We start from the raw sequence: 19143 nt of genomic DNA, 5'->3' as shown, positions 1-19143 counted from the left end.
AAGTATGTAACTCCATGTAGTCTGGAGGTCGCCACCACTCTACAGATCATTGTCGCCTCCTTCTTCCTTGTCTGGTAAGTATGTAACTCCATGTAGTCTGGAGGTCGCCACCACTCTACAGATCATTGTCGCCTCCTTCTTCCTTGTCTGGTAAGTATGTAACTCCATGTAGTCCGGAGGTCGCCACCACTCTACAGATCATTGTCGCCTCCTTCTTCCTTGTCTGGTAAGTATGTAACTCCATGTAGTCTGGAGGTCGCCACCACTCTACAGATCATTGTCGCCTCCTTCTTCCTTGTCTGGTAAGTATGTAACTCCATGTAGTCTGGAGGTCGCCACCACTCTACAGATCATTGTCGCCTCCTTCTTCCTTGTCTGGTAAGTATGTAACTCCATGTAGTCCGGAGGTCGCCACCACTCTACAGATCATTGTCGCCTCCTTCTTCCTTGTCTGGTAAGTATGTAACTCCATGTAGTCTGGAGGTCGCCACCACTATACAGATCATTGTCGCCTCCTTCTTCCTTGTCTGGTAAGTATGTAACTCCATGTAGTCTGGAGGTCGCCACCACTCTACAGATCATTGTACAGCCTCCTTCTTCCTTGTCTGGTAAGTATGTAACTCCATGTAGTCCGGAGGTCGCCACCACTTATACAGATCATTGTCGCCTCCTTCTTCCTTGTCTGGTAAGTATGTTACTCCATGTAGTCCGGAGGTCGCCACCACTCTACAGATCATTGTCGCCTCCTTCTTCCTTGTCTGGTAAGTATGTAACTCCATGTAGTCTGGAGGTCGCCACCACTCTACAGATCATTGTCGCCTCCTTCTTCCTTGTCTGGTAAGTATGTAACTCCATGTAGTCTGGAGGTCGCCACCACTCTACAGATCATTGTCGCCTCCTTCTTCCTTGTCTGGTAAGTATGTAACTCCATGTAGTCTGGAGGTCGCCACCACTCTACAGATCATTGTTGCCTCCTTCTTCCTTGTCTGGTAAGTATGTAGCTCCATGTAGTCCGGAGGTCGCCACCACTCTACAGATCATTGTCGCCTCCTTCTTCCTTGTCTGGTAAGTATGTAGCTCCATGTAGTCCGTAGGTCGCCACCACTCTACAGATCATTGTCGCCTCCTTCTTCCTTGTCTGGTAAGTATGTAGCTCCATGTAGTCCGGAGGTCGCCACCACTCTACAGATCATTGTCGCCTCCTTCTTCCTTGTCTGGTAAGTATGTAACTCCATGTAGTCTGGAGGTCGCCACCACTCTACAGATCATTGTCGCCTCCTTCTTCCTTGTCTGGTAAGTATGTAACTCCATGTAGTCCTGGAGGTCGCCACCACTCTACAGATCATTGTCGCCTCCTTCTTCCTTGTCTGGTAAGTATGTAGCTCCATGTAGTCTGGAGGTCGCCACCACTCTACAGATCATTGTCGCCTCCTTCTTCCTTGTCTGGTAAGTATGTAACTCCATGTAGTCCGGAGGTCGCCACCACTCTACAGATCATTGTCGCCTCCTTCTTCCTTGTCTGGTAAGTATGTAACTCCATGTAGTCCGGAGGTCGCCACCACTCTACAGATCATTGTCGCCTCCTTCTTCCTTGTCTGGTAAGTATGTAACTCCATGTAGTCTGGAGGTCGCCACCACTCTACAGATCATTGTGCCTCCTTCTTCCTTGTCTGGTAAGTATGTAGCTCCATGTAGTCCGGAGGTCGCCACCACTCTACAGATCATTGTTGCCTCCTTCTTCCTTGTCTGGTAAGTATGTAGCTCCATGTAGTCCGGAGGTCACCCACCACTCTACAGATCATTGTTGCCTCCTTCTTCCTTGTCTGGTAAGTATGTAGCTCCATGTAGTCCGGAGGTCGCCACCACTCTACAGATCATTGTTGCCTCCTTCTTCCTTGTCTGGTAAGTATGTAGCTCCATGTAGTCCGGAGGTCGCCACCACTCTACAGATCATTGTTGCCTCCTTCTTCCTTGTCTGGTAAGTATGTCCCACCACTATACACAGTGCTCCATGTAGTCTGGAGGTCGCCACCACTATACAGTCTGGGTCGCCACACTCTCAGATCATTGTCGCCTCCTTCTTCCTTGTCTGGTAAGTATGTAACTCCATGTAGTCTGGAGGTCGCCACCACTCTACAGATCATTGTCGCCTCCTTCTTCCTTGTCTGGTAAGTATGTAGCTCCATGTAGTCTCGCCACCACTACAGTATGTAACTCCATGTAGTCTGGAGGTCGCCACCACTCTACAGATCATTGTCGCCTCCTTCTTCCTTGTCTGGTAAGTATGTAACTCCATGTAGTCTGGAGGTCGCCACCACTCTACAGATCATTGTCGCCTCCTTCTTCCTTGTCTGGTAAGTATGTAAGTATGTCGCCACCACTCTACAGATCATTGTCGCCTCCTTCTTCCTTGTCTGGTAAGTATGTAACTCCATGTAGTCCGGAGGTCGCCACCACTCTACAGATCATTGTCGCCTCCTTCTTCCTTGTCTGGTAAGTATGTAGCTCCATGTAGTCCGGAGGTCGCCACCACTCTACAGATCATTGTCGCCTCCTTCTTCCTTGTCTGGTAAGTATGTAGCTCCATGTAGTCCGGAGGTCGCCACCACTCTACAGATCATTGTCGCCTCCTTCTTCCTTGTCTGGTAAGTATGTAGCTCCATGTCTATATTCCACACAAGTATTAAGGTAGGCCAAGCAGGGATCAATCTAGCTCTGATTTATTAGTGTTTATGATTGATCCCTGCCTAGTGCATGTCGATTATGTTGTACTTAACAAGTTTTGGGCATTCTATGTTAAAGTGACCATCATCACATTTATCAATTATATTTTAACATGACATATGTTTGCAGCCTCTTGGCTTTTGCACATATCAAATGAAAAAATAAAGCTCTATGTCCTAAAAACAATACTGAACTAATTAAATGAGGAATGAATTTGTCATACAAATCATATGATTATGGTGTACCAAGGTGTTGTCTGATAAATATACCATGTAATCAATATACTTGGTGGATTTCAGTATGGTGTCAGCCATTGCATTGATGATGTACAGGAAAAGACTCCGTCGTATCAGCGTAAAGGCTCGTGCAGGTAAAGAAAAACAAAAAAATAAAGGAATGTTAAAGAAATGTCACACCATTGCTCTGATACAGTACAGTGGACCCGCGATAATCCGGACACCGATAGTCCGGAAAACTCACAATCCGGACGGAAATGTCAGGGAACGGATTTCCGTAACGTTATTTATACTCACTAGTCCGGAAATTCGTATTCCGAATCCGGAACTCCATTTTGGGAACGGAACGTAATTTTCGTTAATTAATTCCCGCAATAATCTGGACAATTTGTTGTCGCCACGTGCCGAGAAAATCCAAGGCCATCTCAGTCATGTGTACAATACACACTATCATTTGACACTGAGCGTGTTGTCATAACGACGGCTGCCAGGTCATAGCCACGGGCGTTTACCTGAACACCTTTCACACGGGTACATGCAGTCATGTAACGGTTCATTGGTTTTCTATAGGAGATCAAACTTCAGTGTTGATTGAGATACGCAATATATATTTTTAGCCACACGCTTTTTAAACATGAAGTTTGAGCTTGGGTACGGGTACGTAAGCTGTAGATACCTTACATGTTTCACATGCAGAATATATCGATATGAGTATCAGATACAATAAAGTGAGATAATACTTACAAAATTAATAAGAATTTTAAATGTATGTAAATCTATTCGAATTCATCGCCTGTGGTATAAGATATAAAGGCTACGGCGCCCGGCACATGCCATAAAGTGTGTGACATTGTGCACGAAGTTAGACGTGAACGGGCGCGTGGTTGTTACATACGTCTGTAAGTCAGAAAGCAAAGACTTGTAGAGATTGTCATTAAAACACACATTATCCAAAATAACAATTATATGAGATCCTAAAGTGTTCACAACTATTGTTATCATAGTTTTTTATGCCAAGAACGTAGATGACATTGATCTTTGGTTAGGCAATTTGCCATACGACAGATCAAGAGTTGGATACGTAGCTATATGCATACATAGCATATAATTAACTATGGCTTTAGGTTTCGTATTTTGAAAAAGAAATACGTTTATTTATTATTCTTAACGTAATGATATATCAATACCTATAAAACATAACAAACGAAGTATTGATTATAATACACGTATATTACATAAAAACCTGTCATCGATTACAAGGTCAAGGGGAGTAACTCGTACGTGACAATTTAATTGACTAAGAGCACGGAATTCGGCAGTCCGGAAAACTCGTAATCCGGACGGTTTAGACTGGGAACGAAGATGTCCGGATTATCGAGGGTCCACTGTATTATAAATTAATAGTTTCTGATTCCATCAGTTTTGTACATCAACAACACACTATTGTATAGTTGTCTCGCGGATGTAAAATTTCATGTTCACTGTTTTGAACTCATTTGTGGGGTTTTATTTTCATGAATTATCTTTGTAGCATTTCAAAGTGTCATTCATACAACAGGATAATATGTAAAACCATGACTTCGATAAATTCTGTGAGGTATGAACTTTAACGATTCTGGATGGATCCGCGAATTTAGCAATTACTTAATAATATCATAACTCTTGTCTATATATTTAAATCAACTCTTAATGTTATAAAAAAGTAAACATACTAAATGTACACCGGTCCTGTAAATGATACTATGTATGTAACCCAATATTGGTCCCACAACAATGCTTATAAAATATAAGAAGACCAGTGCTTGATTAAGATATTGCATGATTTGTTTTTTCAGAAAATGGACAGAGGAATGGCCAGAACTCAAGTGTAACAGAACCTTACCAGCCTTGTTTTGATGTACTTACCTCCCTTGCCAAGTTTGGGATCATAATGGCGTATTTCTATATCTGTGACAGGTACCATCAGTTTGGTTTATAAAGTGTGAAAATGTAGTTCTATTTATAGAAAACTTCTTCGTAATGCTGCGGTGTGGAATTATTAGTTTTCTCTCCCTTTACATTGTTTAAAACCTTGAAGATCAGCATTTTGATCAAGATTTCAGTATCTTTTATCAAGATCTCGATATGTTTGATCAAATTCTCAATATGTTTGATAATGATGTGTGCTTACTTTAAATTTGTGATATGTTTGACTTTAATTTTATTAATTCTTCGTACTAAGTTAATGATGATTTGTGTCTAATAAGCATTGATGGTGTTCCCCATACCTCCCAAGTGTTGGAATGTATGGTTTTAGACCATCAGAAAGTAACCTGGACACCTAATTCACATGTTAGCCCAGTTGGTGTAGCTTCTCTGAGCCTCACTATACTATCTTATGGCTTCTGTGTGTATCTGACTTCCAACAGAATCATGTTAGCCCAGTCGGTGTAGCTCCTCTGGGCCTCACTATACTATCTTATGACTTCTGTGTATATCTGACTTACAACAGAATCATGTTAGCCCAGTCAGTGTAGCTCCTCTGGGCCTCACTATACTATCTTATGACTTCTGTGTGTATCTGACTTCCAACAGAATCATGTTAGCCCAGTCGGTGTAGCTCCTCTGGGCCTCACTATACTATCTTATGACTTCTGTGTGTATCTGACTTCCAACAGAATCATGTTAGCCCAGTCAGTGTAGCTCCTCTGGGCCTCACTATACTATCTTATGACTTCTGTGTGTATCTGACTTACAACAGAATCATGTTAGCCCAGTCGGTGTAGCTCCTCTGGGCCTCACTATACTGTCTTATGACTTCTGTGTGTATCTGACTTCCAACAGAATCATGTTAGCCCAGTCAGTGTAGCTCCTCTGGGCCTCACTATACTGTCTTATGACTTCTGTGTGTATCTGACTTCCAACAGAATCATGTTAGCCCAGTCAGTGTAGCTCCTCTGGGCCTCACTATACTATCTTATGACTTCTGTGTGTATCTGACTTACAACAGAATCATGTTAGTCCAGTCAGTGTAGCTCCTCTGAGTCACACTATACTATCTTATGACTTCTGTGTGTATCTGACTTCCAACAGAATCATGTTAGCCCAGTCAGTGTAGCTCCTCTGGGCCTCACTATACTATCTTATGACTTCTGTGTGTATCTGACTTCCAACAGAATCATGTAAGCCCAGTCAGTGTAGCTCCTCTGAGCCTCACTATACTATCTTATGACTTCTGTGTGTATCTGACTTACAACAGAATCATGTTAGCCCAGTCTGTGTAGCTCCTCTGAGTCTCACTATACTATCTTATGACTTCTGTGTGTATCTGACTTACAACAGAATCATGTTAGCCCAGTCAGTGTAGCTCCTCTGGGCCTCACTATACTATCTTATGACTTCTGTGTGTATCTGACTTACAACAGAATCATGTTAGCCCAGTCAGTGTAGCTCCTCTGGGCCTCACTATACTATCTTATGACTTCTGTGTGTATCTGACTTACAACAGAATCATGTTAGCCCAGTCAGTGTAGCTCCTCTGAGCCTCACTATACTATCTTATGACTTCTGTGTGTATCTGACTTACAACAGAATCATGTTAGCCCAGTCAGTGTAGCTCCTCTGAGCCTCACTATACTATCTTATGACTTCTGTGTGTATCTGACTTACAACAGAATCATGTTAGCCCAGTCGGTGTAGCTCCTCTGAGCCTCACTATACTATCTTATGACTTCTGTGTGTATCTGACTTACAACAGAATCATGTTAGCCCAGTCAGTGTAGCTCCTCTGAGCCTCACTATACTATCTTATGACTTCTGTGTGTATCTGACTTACAACAGAATCATGTTAGCCCAGTCGGTGTAGCTCCTCTGAGCCTCACTATACTGTCTTATGACTTCTGTGTGTATCTGACTTACAACAGAATCATGTTAGCCCAGTCAGTGTAGCTCCTCTGGGCCTCACTATACTGTCTTATGACTTCTGTGTGTATCTGACTTCCAACAGAATCATGTTAGCCCAGTCAGTGTAGCTCCTCTGAGCCTCACTATACTATCTTATGACTTCTGTGTGTATCTGACTTCCAACAGAATCATGTTAGCCCAGTCGTGTAGCTCCTCTGGGCCTCACTATACTGTCTTATGACTTCTGTGTGTATCTGACTTACAACAGAATCATGTTAGCCCAGTCAGTGTAGCTCCTCTGGGCCTCACTATACTGTCTTATGACTTCTGTGTGTATCTGACTTACAACAGAATCATGTTAGCCCAGTCGGTGTAGCTCCTCTGGGCCTCACTATACTGTCTTATGACTTCTGTGTGTATCTGACTTACAACAGAATCATGTTAGCCCAGTCAGTGTAGCTCCTCTGGGCCTCACTATACTATCTTATGACTTCTGTGTGTATCTGACTTACAACAGAATCATGTTAGCCCAGTCGTGTAGCTCCTCTGGGCCTCACTATACTATCTTATGACTTCTGTGTGTATCTGACTTACAACAGAATCATGTTAGCCCAGTCAGTGTAGCTCCTCTGAGCCTCACTATACTATCTTATGACTTCTGTGTGTATCTGACTTACAACAGAATCATGTTTGCCCAGTCAGTGTAGCTTCTCTGGGCCTCACTATACTATCTTATGACTTCTGTGTGTATCTGACTTACAACAGAATCATGTTAGCCCAGTCAGTGTAGCTCCTCTGAGCCTCACTATACTATCTTATGACTTCTGTGTGTATCTGACTTCCAACAGAATCATGTTAGCCCAGTCAGTGTAGCTCCTCTGGGCCTCACTATACTATCTTATGACTTCTGTGTGTATCTGACTTACAACAGAATCATGTTAGCCCAGTCGGTGTAGCTCCTCTGAGCCTCACTATACTATCTTATGACTTCTGTGTGTATCTGACTTACAACAGAATCATGTTAGCCCAGTCGGTGTAGCTCCTCTGAGCCTCACTATACTGTCTTATGACTTCTGTGTGTATCTGACTTACAACAGAATCATGTTAGCCCAGTCGGTGTAGCTCCTCTGGGCCTCACTATACTGTCTTATGACTTCTGTGTGTATCTGACTTACAACAGAATCATGTTAGCCCAGTCAGTGTAGCTCCTCTGGGCCTCACTATACTATCTTATGACTTCTGTGTGTATCTGACTTACAACAGAATCATGTTAGCCCAGTCAGTGTAGCTCCTCTGAGCCTCACTATACTATCTTATGACTTCTGTGTGTATCTGACTTACAACAGAATCATGTTAGCCCAGTCGGTGTAGCTCCTCTGGGCCTCACTATACTGTCTTATGACTTCTGTGTGTATCTGACTTACAACAGAATCATGTTAGCCCAGTCAGTGTAGCTCCTCTGGGCCTCACTATACTATCTTATGACTTCTGTGTGTATCTGACTTACAACAGAATCATGTTAGCCCAGTCAGTGTAGCTCCTCTGGGCCTCACTATACTATCTTATGACTTCTGTGTGTATCTGACTTACAACAGAATCATGTTAGCCCAGTCAGTGTAGCTCCTCTGAGCCTCACTATACTATCTTATGACTTCTGTGTGTATCTGACTTACAACAGAATCATGTTAGCCCAGTCAGTGTAGCTCCTCTGGGCCTCACTATACTATCTTATGACTTCTGTGTGTATCTGACTTACAACAGAATCATGTTAGCCCAGTCAGTGTAGCTCCTCTGAGCCTCACTATACTATCTTATGACTTCTGTGTGTATCTGACTTACAACAGAATCATGTTAGCCCAGTCGGTGTAGCTCCTCTGGGCCTCACTATACTGTCTTATGACTTCTGTGTGTATCTGACTTACAACAGAATCATGTTAGCCCAGTCAGTGTAGCTCCTCTGAGCCTCACTATACTGTCTTATGACTTCTGTGTGTATCTGACTTACAACAGAATCATGTTAGCCCAGTCAGTGTAGCTCCTCTGGGCCTCACTATACTGTCTTATGACTTCTGTGTGTATCTGACTTACAACAGAATCATGTTAGCCCAGTCAGTGTAGCTCCTCTGAGCCTCACTATACTATCTTATGACTTCTGTGTGTATCTGACTTACAACAGAATCATGTTAGCCCAGTCGGTGTAGCTCCTCTGGGCCTCACTATACTGTCTTATGACTTCTGTGTGTATCTGACTTACAACAGAATCATGTTAGCCCAGTCAGTGTAGCTCCTCTGGGCCTCACTATACTATCTTATGACTTCTGTGTGTATCTGACTTACAACAGAATCATGTTAGCCCAGTCAGTGTAGCTCCTCTGGGCCTCACTATACTATCTTATGACTTCTGTGTGTATCTGACTTACAACAGAATCATGTTAGCCCAGTCAGTGTAGCTCCTCTGGGCCTCACTATACTATCTTATGACTTCTGTGTGTATCTGACTTACAACAGAATCATGTTAGCCCAGTCAGTGTAGCTCCTCTGGGCCTCACTATACTATCTTATGACTTCTGTGTGTATCTGACTTACAACAGAATCATGTTAGCCCAGTCAGTGTAGCTCCTCTGGGCCTCACTATACTATCTTATGACTTCTGTGTGTATCTGACTTACAACAGAATCATGTTAGCCCAGTCAGTGTAGCTCCTCTGGGCCTCACTATACTATCTTATGACTTCTGTGTGTATCTGACTTACAACAGAATCATGTTAGCCCAGTCGGTGTAGCTCCTCTGGGCCTCACTATACTATCTTATGACTTCTGTGTGTATCTGACTTACAACAGAATCATGTTAGCCCAGTCAGTGTAGCTCCTCTGGGCCTCACTATACTATCTTATGACTTCTGTGTGTATCTGACTTACAACAGAATCATGTTAGCCCAGTCAGTGTAGCTCCTCTGGGCCTCACTATACTATCTTATGACTTCTGTGTGTATCTGACTTACAACAGAATCATGTTAGCCCAGTCGTGTAGCTCCTCTGGGCCTCACTATACTATCTTATGACTTCTGTGTGTATCTGACTTACAACAGAATCATGTTAGCCCAGTCAGTGTGTAGCTCCTCCTTGGCCTCACTATACTATCTTATGACTTCTGTGTGTATCTGACTTACAACAGAATCATGTTAGCCCAGTCAGTGTAGCTCCTCTTGGCCTCACTATACTGTCTTATGACTTCTGTGTGTATCTGACTTACAACAGAATCATGTTAGCCCAGTCGGTGTAGCTCCTCTGGGCCTCACTATACTATCTTAATAGCTATAGTGAGTGTATCTGACTTACAACAGAATCATGTTAGCCCAGTCGGTGTAGCTCCTCTGGGCCTCACTATACTATCTTATGACTTCTGTGTGTATCTGACTTACAACAGAATCATGTTAGCCCAGTCAGTGTAGCTCCTCTGGGCCTCACTATACTATCTTATGACTTCTGTGTGTATCTGACTTACAACAGAATCATGTTAGCCCAGTCTGTGTAGCTCCTCTGAGCCTCACTATACTGTCTTATGACTTCTGTGTGTATCTGACTTACAACAGAATCATGTTAGCCCAGTCGGTGTAGCTCCTCTGGGCCTCACTATACTATCTTATGACTTCTGTGTGTATCTGACTTACAACAGAATCATGTTAGCCCAGTCGTGTAGCTCCTCTGGGCCTCACTATACTGTCTTATGACTTCTGTGTGTATCTGACTTACAACAGAATCATGTTAGCCCAGTCGGTGTAGCTCCTCTGGGCCTCACTATACTATCTTATGACTTCTGTGTGTATCTGACTTACAACAGAATCATGTTAGCCCAGTCAGTGTAGCTCCTCTTGGCCTCACTATACTGTCTTATGACTTCTGTGTGTATCTGACTTACAACAGAATCATGTTAGCCCAGTCAGTGTAGCTCCTCTGGGCCTCACTATACTGTCTTATGACTTCTGTGTGTATCTGACTTACAACAGAATCATGTTAGCCCAGTCAGTGTAGCTCCTCTTGGCCTCACTATACTGTCTTATGACTTCTGTGTGTATCTGACTTACAACAGAATCATGTTAGCCCAGTCGGTGTAGCTCCTCTGGGCCTCACTATACTATCTTATGACTTCTGTGTGTATCTGACTTACAACAGAATCATGTTAGCCCAGTCAGTGTAGCTCCTCTGGGCCTCACTATACTATCTTATGACTTCTGTGTGTATCTGACTTACAACAGAATCATGTTAGCCCAGTCAGTGTAGCTCCTCTGGGCCTCACTATACTATCTTATGACTTCTGTGTGTATCTGACTTACAACAGAATCATGTTAGCCCAGTCAGTTGTAGCTCCTCTGAGCCTCACTATACTGTCTTATGACTTCTGTGTGTATCTGACTTACAACAGAATCATGTTAGCCCAGTCAGTGTAGCTCCTCTGGGCCTCACTATACTATCTTATGACTTCTGTGTGTATCTGACTTACAACAGAATCATGTTAGCCCAGTCAGTGTAGCTCCTCTGAGCCTCACTATACTGTCTTATGACTTCTGTGTGTATCTGACTTACAACAGAATCATGTTAGCCCAGTCAGTGTAGCTCCTCTGGGCCTCACTATACTATCTTATGACTTCTGTGTGTATCTGACTTACAACAGAATCATGTTAGCCCAGTCGGTGTAGCTCCTCTGGGCCTCACTATACTATCTTATGACTTCTGTGTGTATCTGACTTACAACAGAATCATGTTAGCCCAGTCAGTGTAGCTCCTCTGGGCCTCACTATACTATCTTATGACTTCTGTGTGTATCTGACTTACAACAGAATCATGTTAGCCCAGTCAGTGTAGCTCCTCTGGGCCTCACTATACTATCTTATGACTTCTGTGTGTATCTGACTTACAACAGAATCATGTTAGCCCAGTCGGTGTAGCTCCTCTGAGCCTCACTATACTATCTTATGACTTCTGTGTGTATCTGACTTACAACAGAATCATGTTAGCCCAGTCGGTGTAGCTCCTCTGGGCCTCACTATACTATCTTATGACTTCTGTGTGTATCTGACTTACAACAGAATCATGTTAGCCCAGTCGGTGTAGCTCCTCTGGGCCTCACTATACTGTCTTATGACTTCTGTGTGTATCTGACTTACAACAGAATCATGTTAGCCCAGTCGGTGTAGCTCCTCTGGGCCTCACTATACTGTCTTATGACTTCTGTGTGTATCTGACTTACAACAGAATCATGTTAGCCCAGTCAGTGTAGCTCCTCTGGGCCTCACTATACTGTCTTATGACTTCTGTGTGTATCTGACTTACAACAGAATCATGTTAGCCCAGTCAGTGTAGCTCCTCTGAGTCTCACTATACTATCTTATGACTTCTGTGTGTATCTGACTTACAACAGAATCATGTTAGCCCAGTCGGTGTAGCTCCTCTGAGCCTCACTATACTGTCTTATGACTTCTGTGTGTATCTGACTTACAACAGAATCATGTTAGCCCAGTCAGTGTAGCTCCTCTGAGCCTCACTATACTGTCTTATGACTTCTGTGTGTATCTGACTTACAACAGAATCATGTTAGCCCAGTCAGTGTAGCTCCTCTGAGCCTCACTATACTGTCTTATGACTTCTGTGTGTATCTGACTTACAACAGAATCATGTTAGCCCAGTCAGTGTAGCTCCTCTGAGTCTCACTATACTATCTTATGACTTCTGTGTGTATCTGACTTACAACAGAATCATGTTAGCCCAGTCAGTGTAGCTCCTCTGGGCCTCACTATACTGTCTTATGACTTCTGTGTGTATCTGACTTACAACAGAATCATGTTAGCCCAGTCGGTGTAGCTCCTCTGGGCCTCACTATACTATCTTATGACTTCTGTGTGTATCTGACTTACAACAGAATCATGTTAGCCCAGACGGTGTAGCTCCTCTGGGCCTCACTATACTGTCTTATGACTTCTGTGTGTATCTGACTTACAACAGAATCATGTTAGCCCAGTCAGTGTAGCTCCTCTGGGCCTCACTATACTGTCTTATGACTTCTGTGTGTATCTGACTTACAACAGAATCATGTTAGCCCAGTCTGTGTAGCTCCTCTGAGTCTCACTATACTATCTTATGACTTCTGTGTGTATCTGACTTACAACAGAATCATGTTAGCCCAGTCTGTGTAGCTCCTCTGAGTCTCACTATACTATCTTATGACTTCTGTGTGTATCTGACTTACAACAGAATCATGTTAGCCCAGTCAGTGTAGCTCCTCTGGGCCTCACTATACTATCTTATGACTTCTGTGTGTATCTGACTTACAACAGAATCATGTTAGCCCAGTCAGTGTAGCTCCTCTGGGCCTCACTATACTATCTTATGACTTCTGTGTGTATCTGACTTACAACAGAATCATGTTAGCCCAGTCTGTGTAGCTCCTCTGGGCCTCACTATACTATCTTATGACTTCTGTGTGTATCTGACTTACAACAGAATCATGTTAGCCCAGTCTGTGTAGCTCCTCTGGGCCTCACTATACTATCTTATGACTTCTGTGTGTATCTGACTTACAACAGAATCATGTTAGCCCAGTCAGTGTAGCTCCTCTGAGCCTCACTATACTATCTTATGACTTCTGTGTGTATCTGACTTACAACAGAATCATGTTAGCCCAGTCGTGTAGCTCCTCTGGGCCTCACTATACTATCTTATGACTTCTGTGTGTATCTGACTTACAACAGAATCATGTTAGCCCAGTCGGTGTAGCTCCTCTGGGCCTCACTATACTATCTTATGACTTCTGTGTGTATCTGACTTACAACAGAATCATGTTAGCCCAGTCAGTGTAGCTCCTCTGGGCCTCACTATACTATCTTATGACTTCTGTGTGTATCTGACTTACAACACAATCATGTTAGCCCAGTCAGTGTAGCTCCTCTGGGCCTCACTATACTATCTTATGACTTCTGTGTGTATCTGACTTACAACAGAATCATGTTAGCCAGTCAGTGTAGCTCCTCTGGGCCTCACTATACTGTCTTATGACTTCTGTGTGTATCTGACTTACAACAGAATCATGTTAGCCCAGTCAGTGTAGCTCCTCTGGGCCTCACTATACTATCTTATGACTTCTGTGTGTATCTGACTTACAACAGAATCATGTTAGCCCAGTCAGTGTAGCTCCTCTGAGCCTCACTATACTGTCTTATGACTTCTGTGTGTATCTGACTTACAACAGAATCATGTTAGCCCAGTCGGTGTAGCTCCTCTGGGCCTCACTATACTGTCTTATGACTTCTGTGTGTATCTGACTTACAACAGAATCATGTTAGCCCAGTCAGTGTAGCTCCTCTGAGTCTCACTATACTGTCTTATGACTTCTGTGTGTATCTGACTTACAACAGAATCATGTTAGCCCAGTCGGTGTAGCTCCTCTGGGCCTCACTATACTATCTTATGACTTCTGTGTGTATCTGACTTACAACAGAATCATGTTAGCCCAGTCAGTGTAGCTCCTCTTGGCCTCACTATACTATCTTATGACTTCTGTGTGTATCTGACTTACAACAGAATCATGTTAGCCCAGTCTGTGTAGCTCCTCTGGGCCTCACTATACTATCTTATGACTTCTGTGTGTATCTGACTTACAACAGAATCATGTTAGCCCAGTCAGTGTAGCTCCTCTGGGCCTCACTATACTATCTTATGACTTCTGTGTGTATCTGACTTACAACAGAATCATGTTAGCCCAGTCGGTGTAGCTCCTCTGAGCCTCACTATACTATCTTATGACTTCTGTGTGTATCTGACTTACAACAGAATCATGTTAGCCCAGTCAGTGTAGCTCCTCTGGGCCTCACTATACTATCTTATGACTTCTGTGTGTATCTGACTTACAACAGAATCATGTTAGCCCAGTCAGTGTAGCTCCTCTGGGCCTCACTATACTATCTTATGACTTCTGTGTGTATCTGACTTCCAACAGAATCATGTAAGCCCAGTCAGTGTAGCTCGTCTGAGCCTCACTATACTGTCTTATGACTTCTGTGTGTATCTGACTTACAACAGAATCATGTTAGCCCAGTCCGTGTAGCTCCTCTGGGCCTCACTATACTGTCTTATGACTTCTGTGTGTATCTGACTTACAACAGAATCATGTTAGCCCAGTCGGTGTAGCTCCTCTGAGCCTCACTATACTGTCTTATGACTTCTGTGTGTATCTGACTTACAACAGAATCATGTTAGCCCAGTCAGTGTAGCTCGGGATCCTCTGGGCCTCACTAAACTGTTTTATGGCCTCTGTGTGTATCTAGCTTTAAACAGAATTATGTTATGCTATATTATATAATGGCTGGTTTTAAGCGATTATTTATTTTCTTAGCAAATATTCATTGTACAGTAAAATAAGTGGATACACGTACGGTAATCCGGACACTAATAATCTGAGGAATTAAAAATTGCACTCCATAATAGAAATGTAGGCTGTCTGGAGATCCATAATATTGCAATGTAACATTTCGTCTTTTATTTAGTCTTTTGTCTGTTATCATGTGTCCTGATTTAAAATTTGAACCATTAAATTTTCTTCATGAGACAGTAATTCAGAAGATATAAGGTCATTGAATGTTGATTGAATTCAAATTTTAGAATACTAATTTTAATCCTGTTTTCGATAAATTTTGTTTTTTCACAATTAATAAATAAAACAAAAACATATTAAGTACGTGTTGATATGAATCATTCTTATAATTTTCAGAACCAATTTCTTCATGAAAGAAAACAAATACTACACCCATGTGAACTTTATCCTGCCGTTCGCATACATTATGATATTGGGTTTCTTCTTCACCGAGAGCACAGATCAGGTAAATTCAGTATAAAAATTTGTGGATCTTTGGAAATTTTTCAATTCATCTGTCTCTTATCTATTTACTAAAAGATTAATATATTTTAGGTTATGAATTAGCTGTTAATACAATTATAATGATAACATTGTAAAAAAATATTTACAATTTTCATTAATTTCAAAACACATTCACAGATTTAAAAATTGAATGGATTTCTATATACATATTAATTCATAGAAATAAAACTATGATCGCAAGATTTGTATATTAGTAAGTAAATCGTACACAAAAGGAAATTAGCAAATTTAATTTAGTACTTGCTTTCCTTAGTCATATCTTTGTGTAATGTCTGGGTAAATTTGGGGTCAATTTTAAGAAATGTTATTAATGAATCACAAAAATTCTTATTAGTTTGATAATTATGGACAGTTGTTGAATTCACCTTTTAAAACACAACTTTGTTTTAGCCACTTACAAATCCATTAAAAAAATTTTACCTAAACATTTGAAGCATAATTATACAATTATGTAGTTACCCTTTTAAGATAAATTCAGACGTAGGGTTTATACAATGGCTGAATACTGACAAGTGATATTTAGTGATATGTTATAGACTGAAGTACTATGATTGGTTACAGACGGTAGTTTTACACAGAGACCAGACAGATGAATGGAAAGGATGGATGCAGTTAGTCATACTGATCTACCATTTAACAGGGGCCTCTAAAGTGAGTATAAACCATGTGATACTTAACAGGGGTATCAAAAGTGTGTATAAACCATGATATACTTAACAGGGGTCTCTAAAGTGTGTGTAAACCATGTGATACTTAACAGGGGTCTCTAAAGTGAGTATAAACCATGTGATACTTAACAGGGGTCTCAAAAGTGTGTATAAACCATGATATACTTAACAGGGGTCTCTAAAGTGTGTGTAAACCATGTGATACTTAACAGGGGTCTCTAAAGTGTGTATAAACCATGATATACTTAACAGGGGTCTCTAAAGTGTGTGTAACCATGTATACTTAACCAAGTGATACTTAACAGGGGTCTCTAAAGTGAGTATAAACCATGTGATACTTAACAGGGGTCTCAAAAGTGTGTATAAACCATGATATACTTAACAGGGGTCTCTAAAGTGTGTATAAACCATGTGATACTTAACAGGGGTCTCTAAAGTGTGTATAAACCATGAAATACTTAACAGGGGTCTCTAAAGTGTGTGTAAACCATGTGATACTTAACAGGGGTCTCTAAAGTGAGTATAAACCATGTGATACTTAACAGGGGTCTCTTAAAGTGTGTGTAAACCATGTGATACTTAATAGGGGTCTCTAAAGTGAGTAGAAATCATGACATATTTAACTGTGTCTCTAAAGTGAGTAGAAATCATGATATACTTAACAGGGGTCTCTAAAGTGAGTATAAACATGATATACTAAACAGGGGCCTCTAAAGTGAGTATAAAACATGATATACTTAACAGGAGTCTCTATAAGTGAGTATAAACCATGAAATAGTTAACAGGCTCTAAAGTGAGTATAAACCATGAGATTCTTAACAGGGGTCTCTAAAGTGAGTATAAACCATGATGTACTTTATAGGGGCCTCTTAAATGAGTATAAACAATGAGATACTTTACAGGGGTCTCTAAAGTAAGTTTAAACCATAAGATACTTAACAGTGGTCTCTAAAGTGCATATTAATCATGGGATACTTAACAGGGGTATCTTAAGTAAGTATAAACCATGAAATACTTAATAGGGGTCTCTAAAATGAGTATATACCATGATATACTTATTAGGGGCCTCTTAAGTTAGTATAAACCATGAGATATTGAACAAGCGCCTCTAAAGTGAGTATGAACCATTTGATACTTAATAGGGGTCTCTGAAGTGAGTATAAACCATGAGATACTTAACAGGGGTCTTTACAGTAAGTATAAACCATGAGATAATTAACAGGGGTCTCTAAAATGAGTATAAACCATGTGATACTTAACAGGGGTCTCTAAAGTGAGTATATACCATGTGATACTTAACAGGGGTCTCTAAAGTGAGTATAAACCATGATATACTTAAACAGGGTCTCTAAAGTTGTGTTTGTACCTTGAGGGTACCTACTTTGTTTTAGTTTGTTAGTTTGTAGTTTTGTTGTTGGAATGAAACAACTTATTGTAGTTATTTATTTTAACAGGGTGATACTGTTATTACTTGTTGGTTAGTTTGTATTAGTTTGTGTGTTTAAGGGTCTACATTGTATTTGTTTTAGTTTGTAGTAGTTTGTGTGTTTGAGGGCGACTTGTTGGTTGTTTTAGTTTTAACTTTTTGAGTGTTGTTGATATGTGTTTAGTTAGTGAGTTACATTGAGTTGTTTTAGTTTTGTAGTATTTGTGTGTATACAACCATCCTACATGACTTTTCAGAGTACAGTTTGTGTGTTTGTGTGTTTGAGGTGACTTGTGTTGGTGTGTTTTAGTTTGTACATAGTTTTGTGTGAGTTTGTTTGAGTGATTTGTTCACTTGTAGTGATGTTGTTTTAGTTTGTAGTAGTTTGGTGTTACAGGGCGACTTGTTGGTTGTTTTAGTTTGTAGTAGTACTGTCTGTGTGTTGACAACTTACATGTCAGGTTGTGATACTTTGTATACAGTACATCTGTACCTTACAGGTGAGATGCAGGTTGTTGGATTGTTTTAGTTTGTAGTAACAGGGCGACTTGTTGGTTGTTTTACTTCAGTAGTAGTTTGTGTGTTTTACAGGGCACTTGTTACATTAGTTTGTAGTAGTTAGTGAGTTACTGTTGTATGTAGTACAACATCCTACATTACTGTCAGGTGAGTGATACATAATGTATACAACATCCTAGTTTTAGTAGTAGTTGGTGATACTCTAATGTTGTTTTAACATCCTACATTACTGTCAGGTGAGTGATACAGGGTCTGTTTTGAGGGAAGTACTACACCAATACATTACTGTCAGTGAGTGTACTTAGTAGTATACATTTGACATCCTACATTACTGTCAGGTGAGTGATAAGTACATACTGCAGGTGAGTGTGTTTGAGGGCACATTGTACATTACTGTCAGTTGAGTGATACTGTAGTATATACATTGTGTGTGATTAAACACATGGATACTTGTTGTGTCAGTGATTACAGTACTGTAGTTTGTCCTACATTACTGTCAGTTTGTGTACAGTTTGTAACAGTACAGTACATTATACAGGTGGTTACTTTAGTTTGTAGTATAAGTACATTGTACATTACTGTCAGGTGAGTGATACATGTTATTTGACATTATCCTACAGGGGTACTGTCAGTTTGAGTGATACTGTCTATATACTTTTAACAGGGGTCATCCTAAACTGTTGAGTTGTGTCATTTAGATATACATTACTCTTTAGGTGAGTGATAAACATTAATGATATTTAACAGTGGGTCTCTAAAG

At 41.1% G+C, this 19143-nt stretch overlaps 1 protein-coding gene across 1 annotated transcript; it reads left to right on the top strand.

Moving 5' to 3' along the window:
* The first annotated feature begins 3000 nt into the window (after positions 1-3000).
* On the top strand, positions 3001-16478 carry LOC138310176 (N-acetylneuraminate (7)9-O-acetyltransferase-like). Its single transcript, XM_069251297.1, has 4 exons — positions 3001-3094; positions 4796-4916; positions 15603-15711; positions 16332-16478. Exons 1-4 carry the CDS (start codon positions 3025-3027, stop codon positions 16476-16478), a joined length of 447 nt encoding a protein of 148 aa, XP_069107398.1. The 5' UTR covers positions 3001-3024.
* The last annotated feature ends 2665 nt before the right edge of the window (positions 16479-19143 follow it).

This window comes from Argopecten irradians, chromosome 16 (genome assembly GCF_041381155.1).
Source record: "Argopecten irradians isolate NY chromosome 16, Ai_NY, whole genome shotgun sequence".
Taxonomy (NCBI): Eukaryota; Metazoa; Mollusca; class Bivalvia; order Pectinida; family Pectinidae; genus Argopecten; species Argopecten irradians.
The sequence above is the reverse complement of the archived record's forward strand: the minus strand, read 5'-3'. Positions and strand labels throughout refer to the sequence as shown.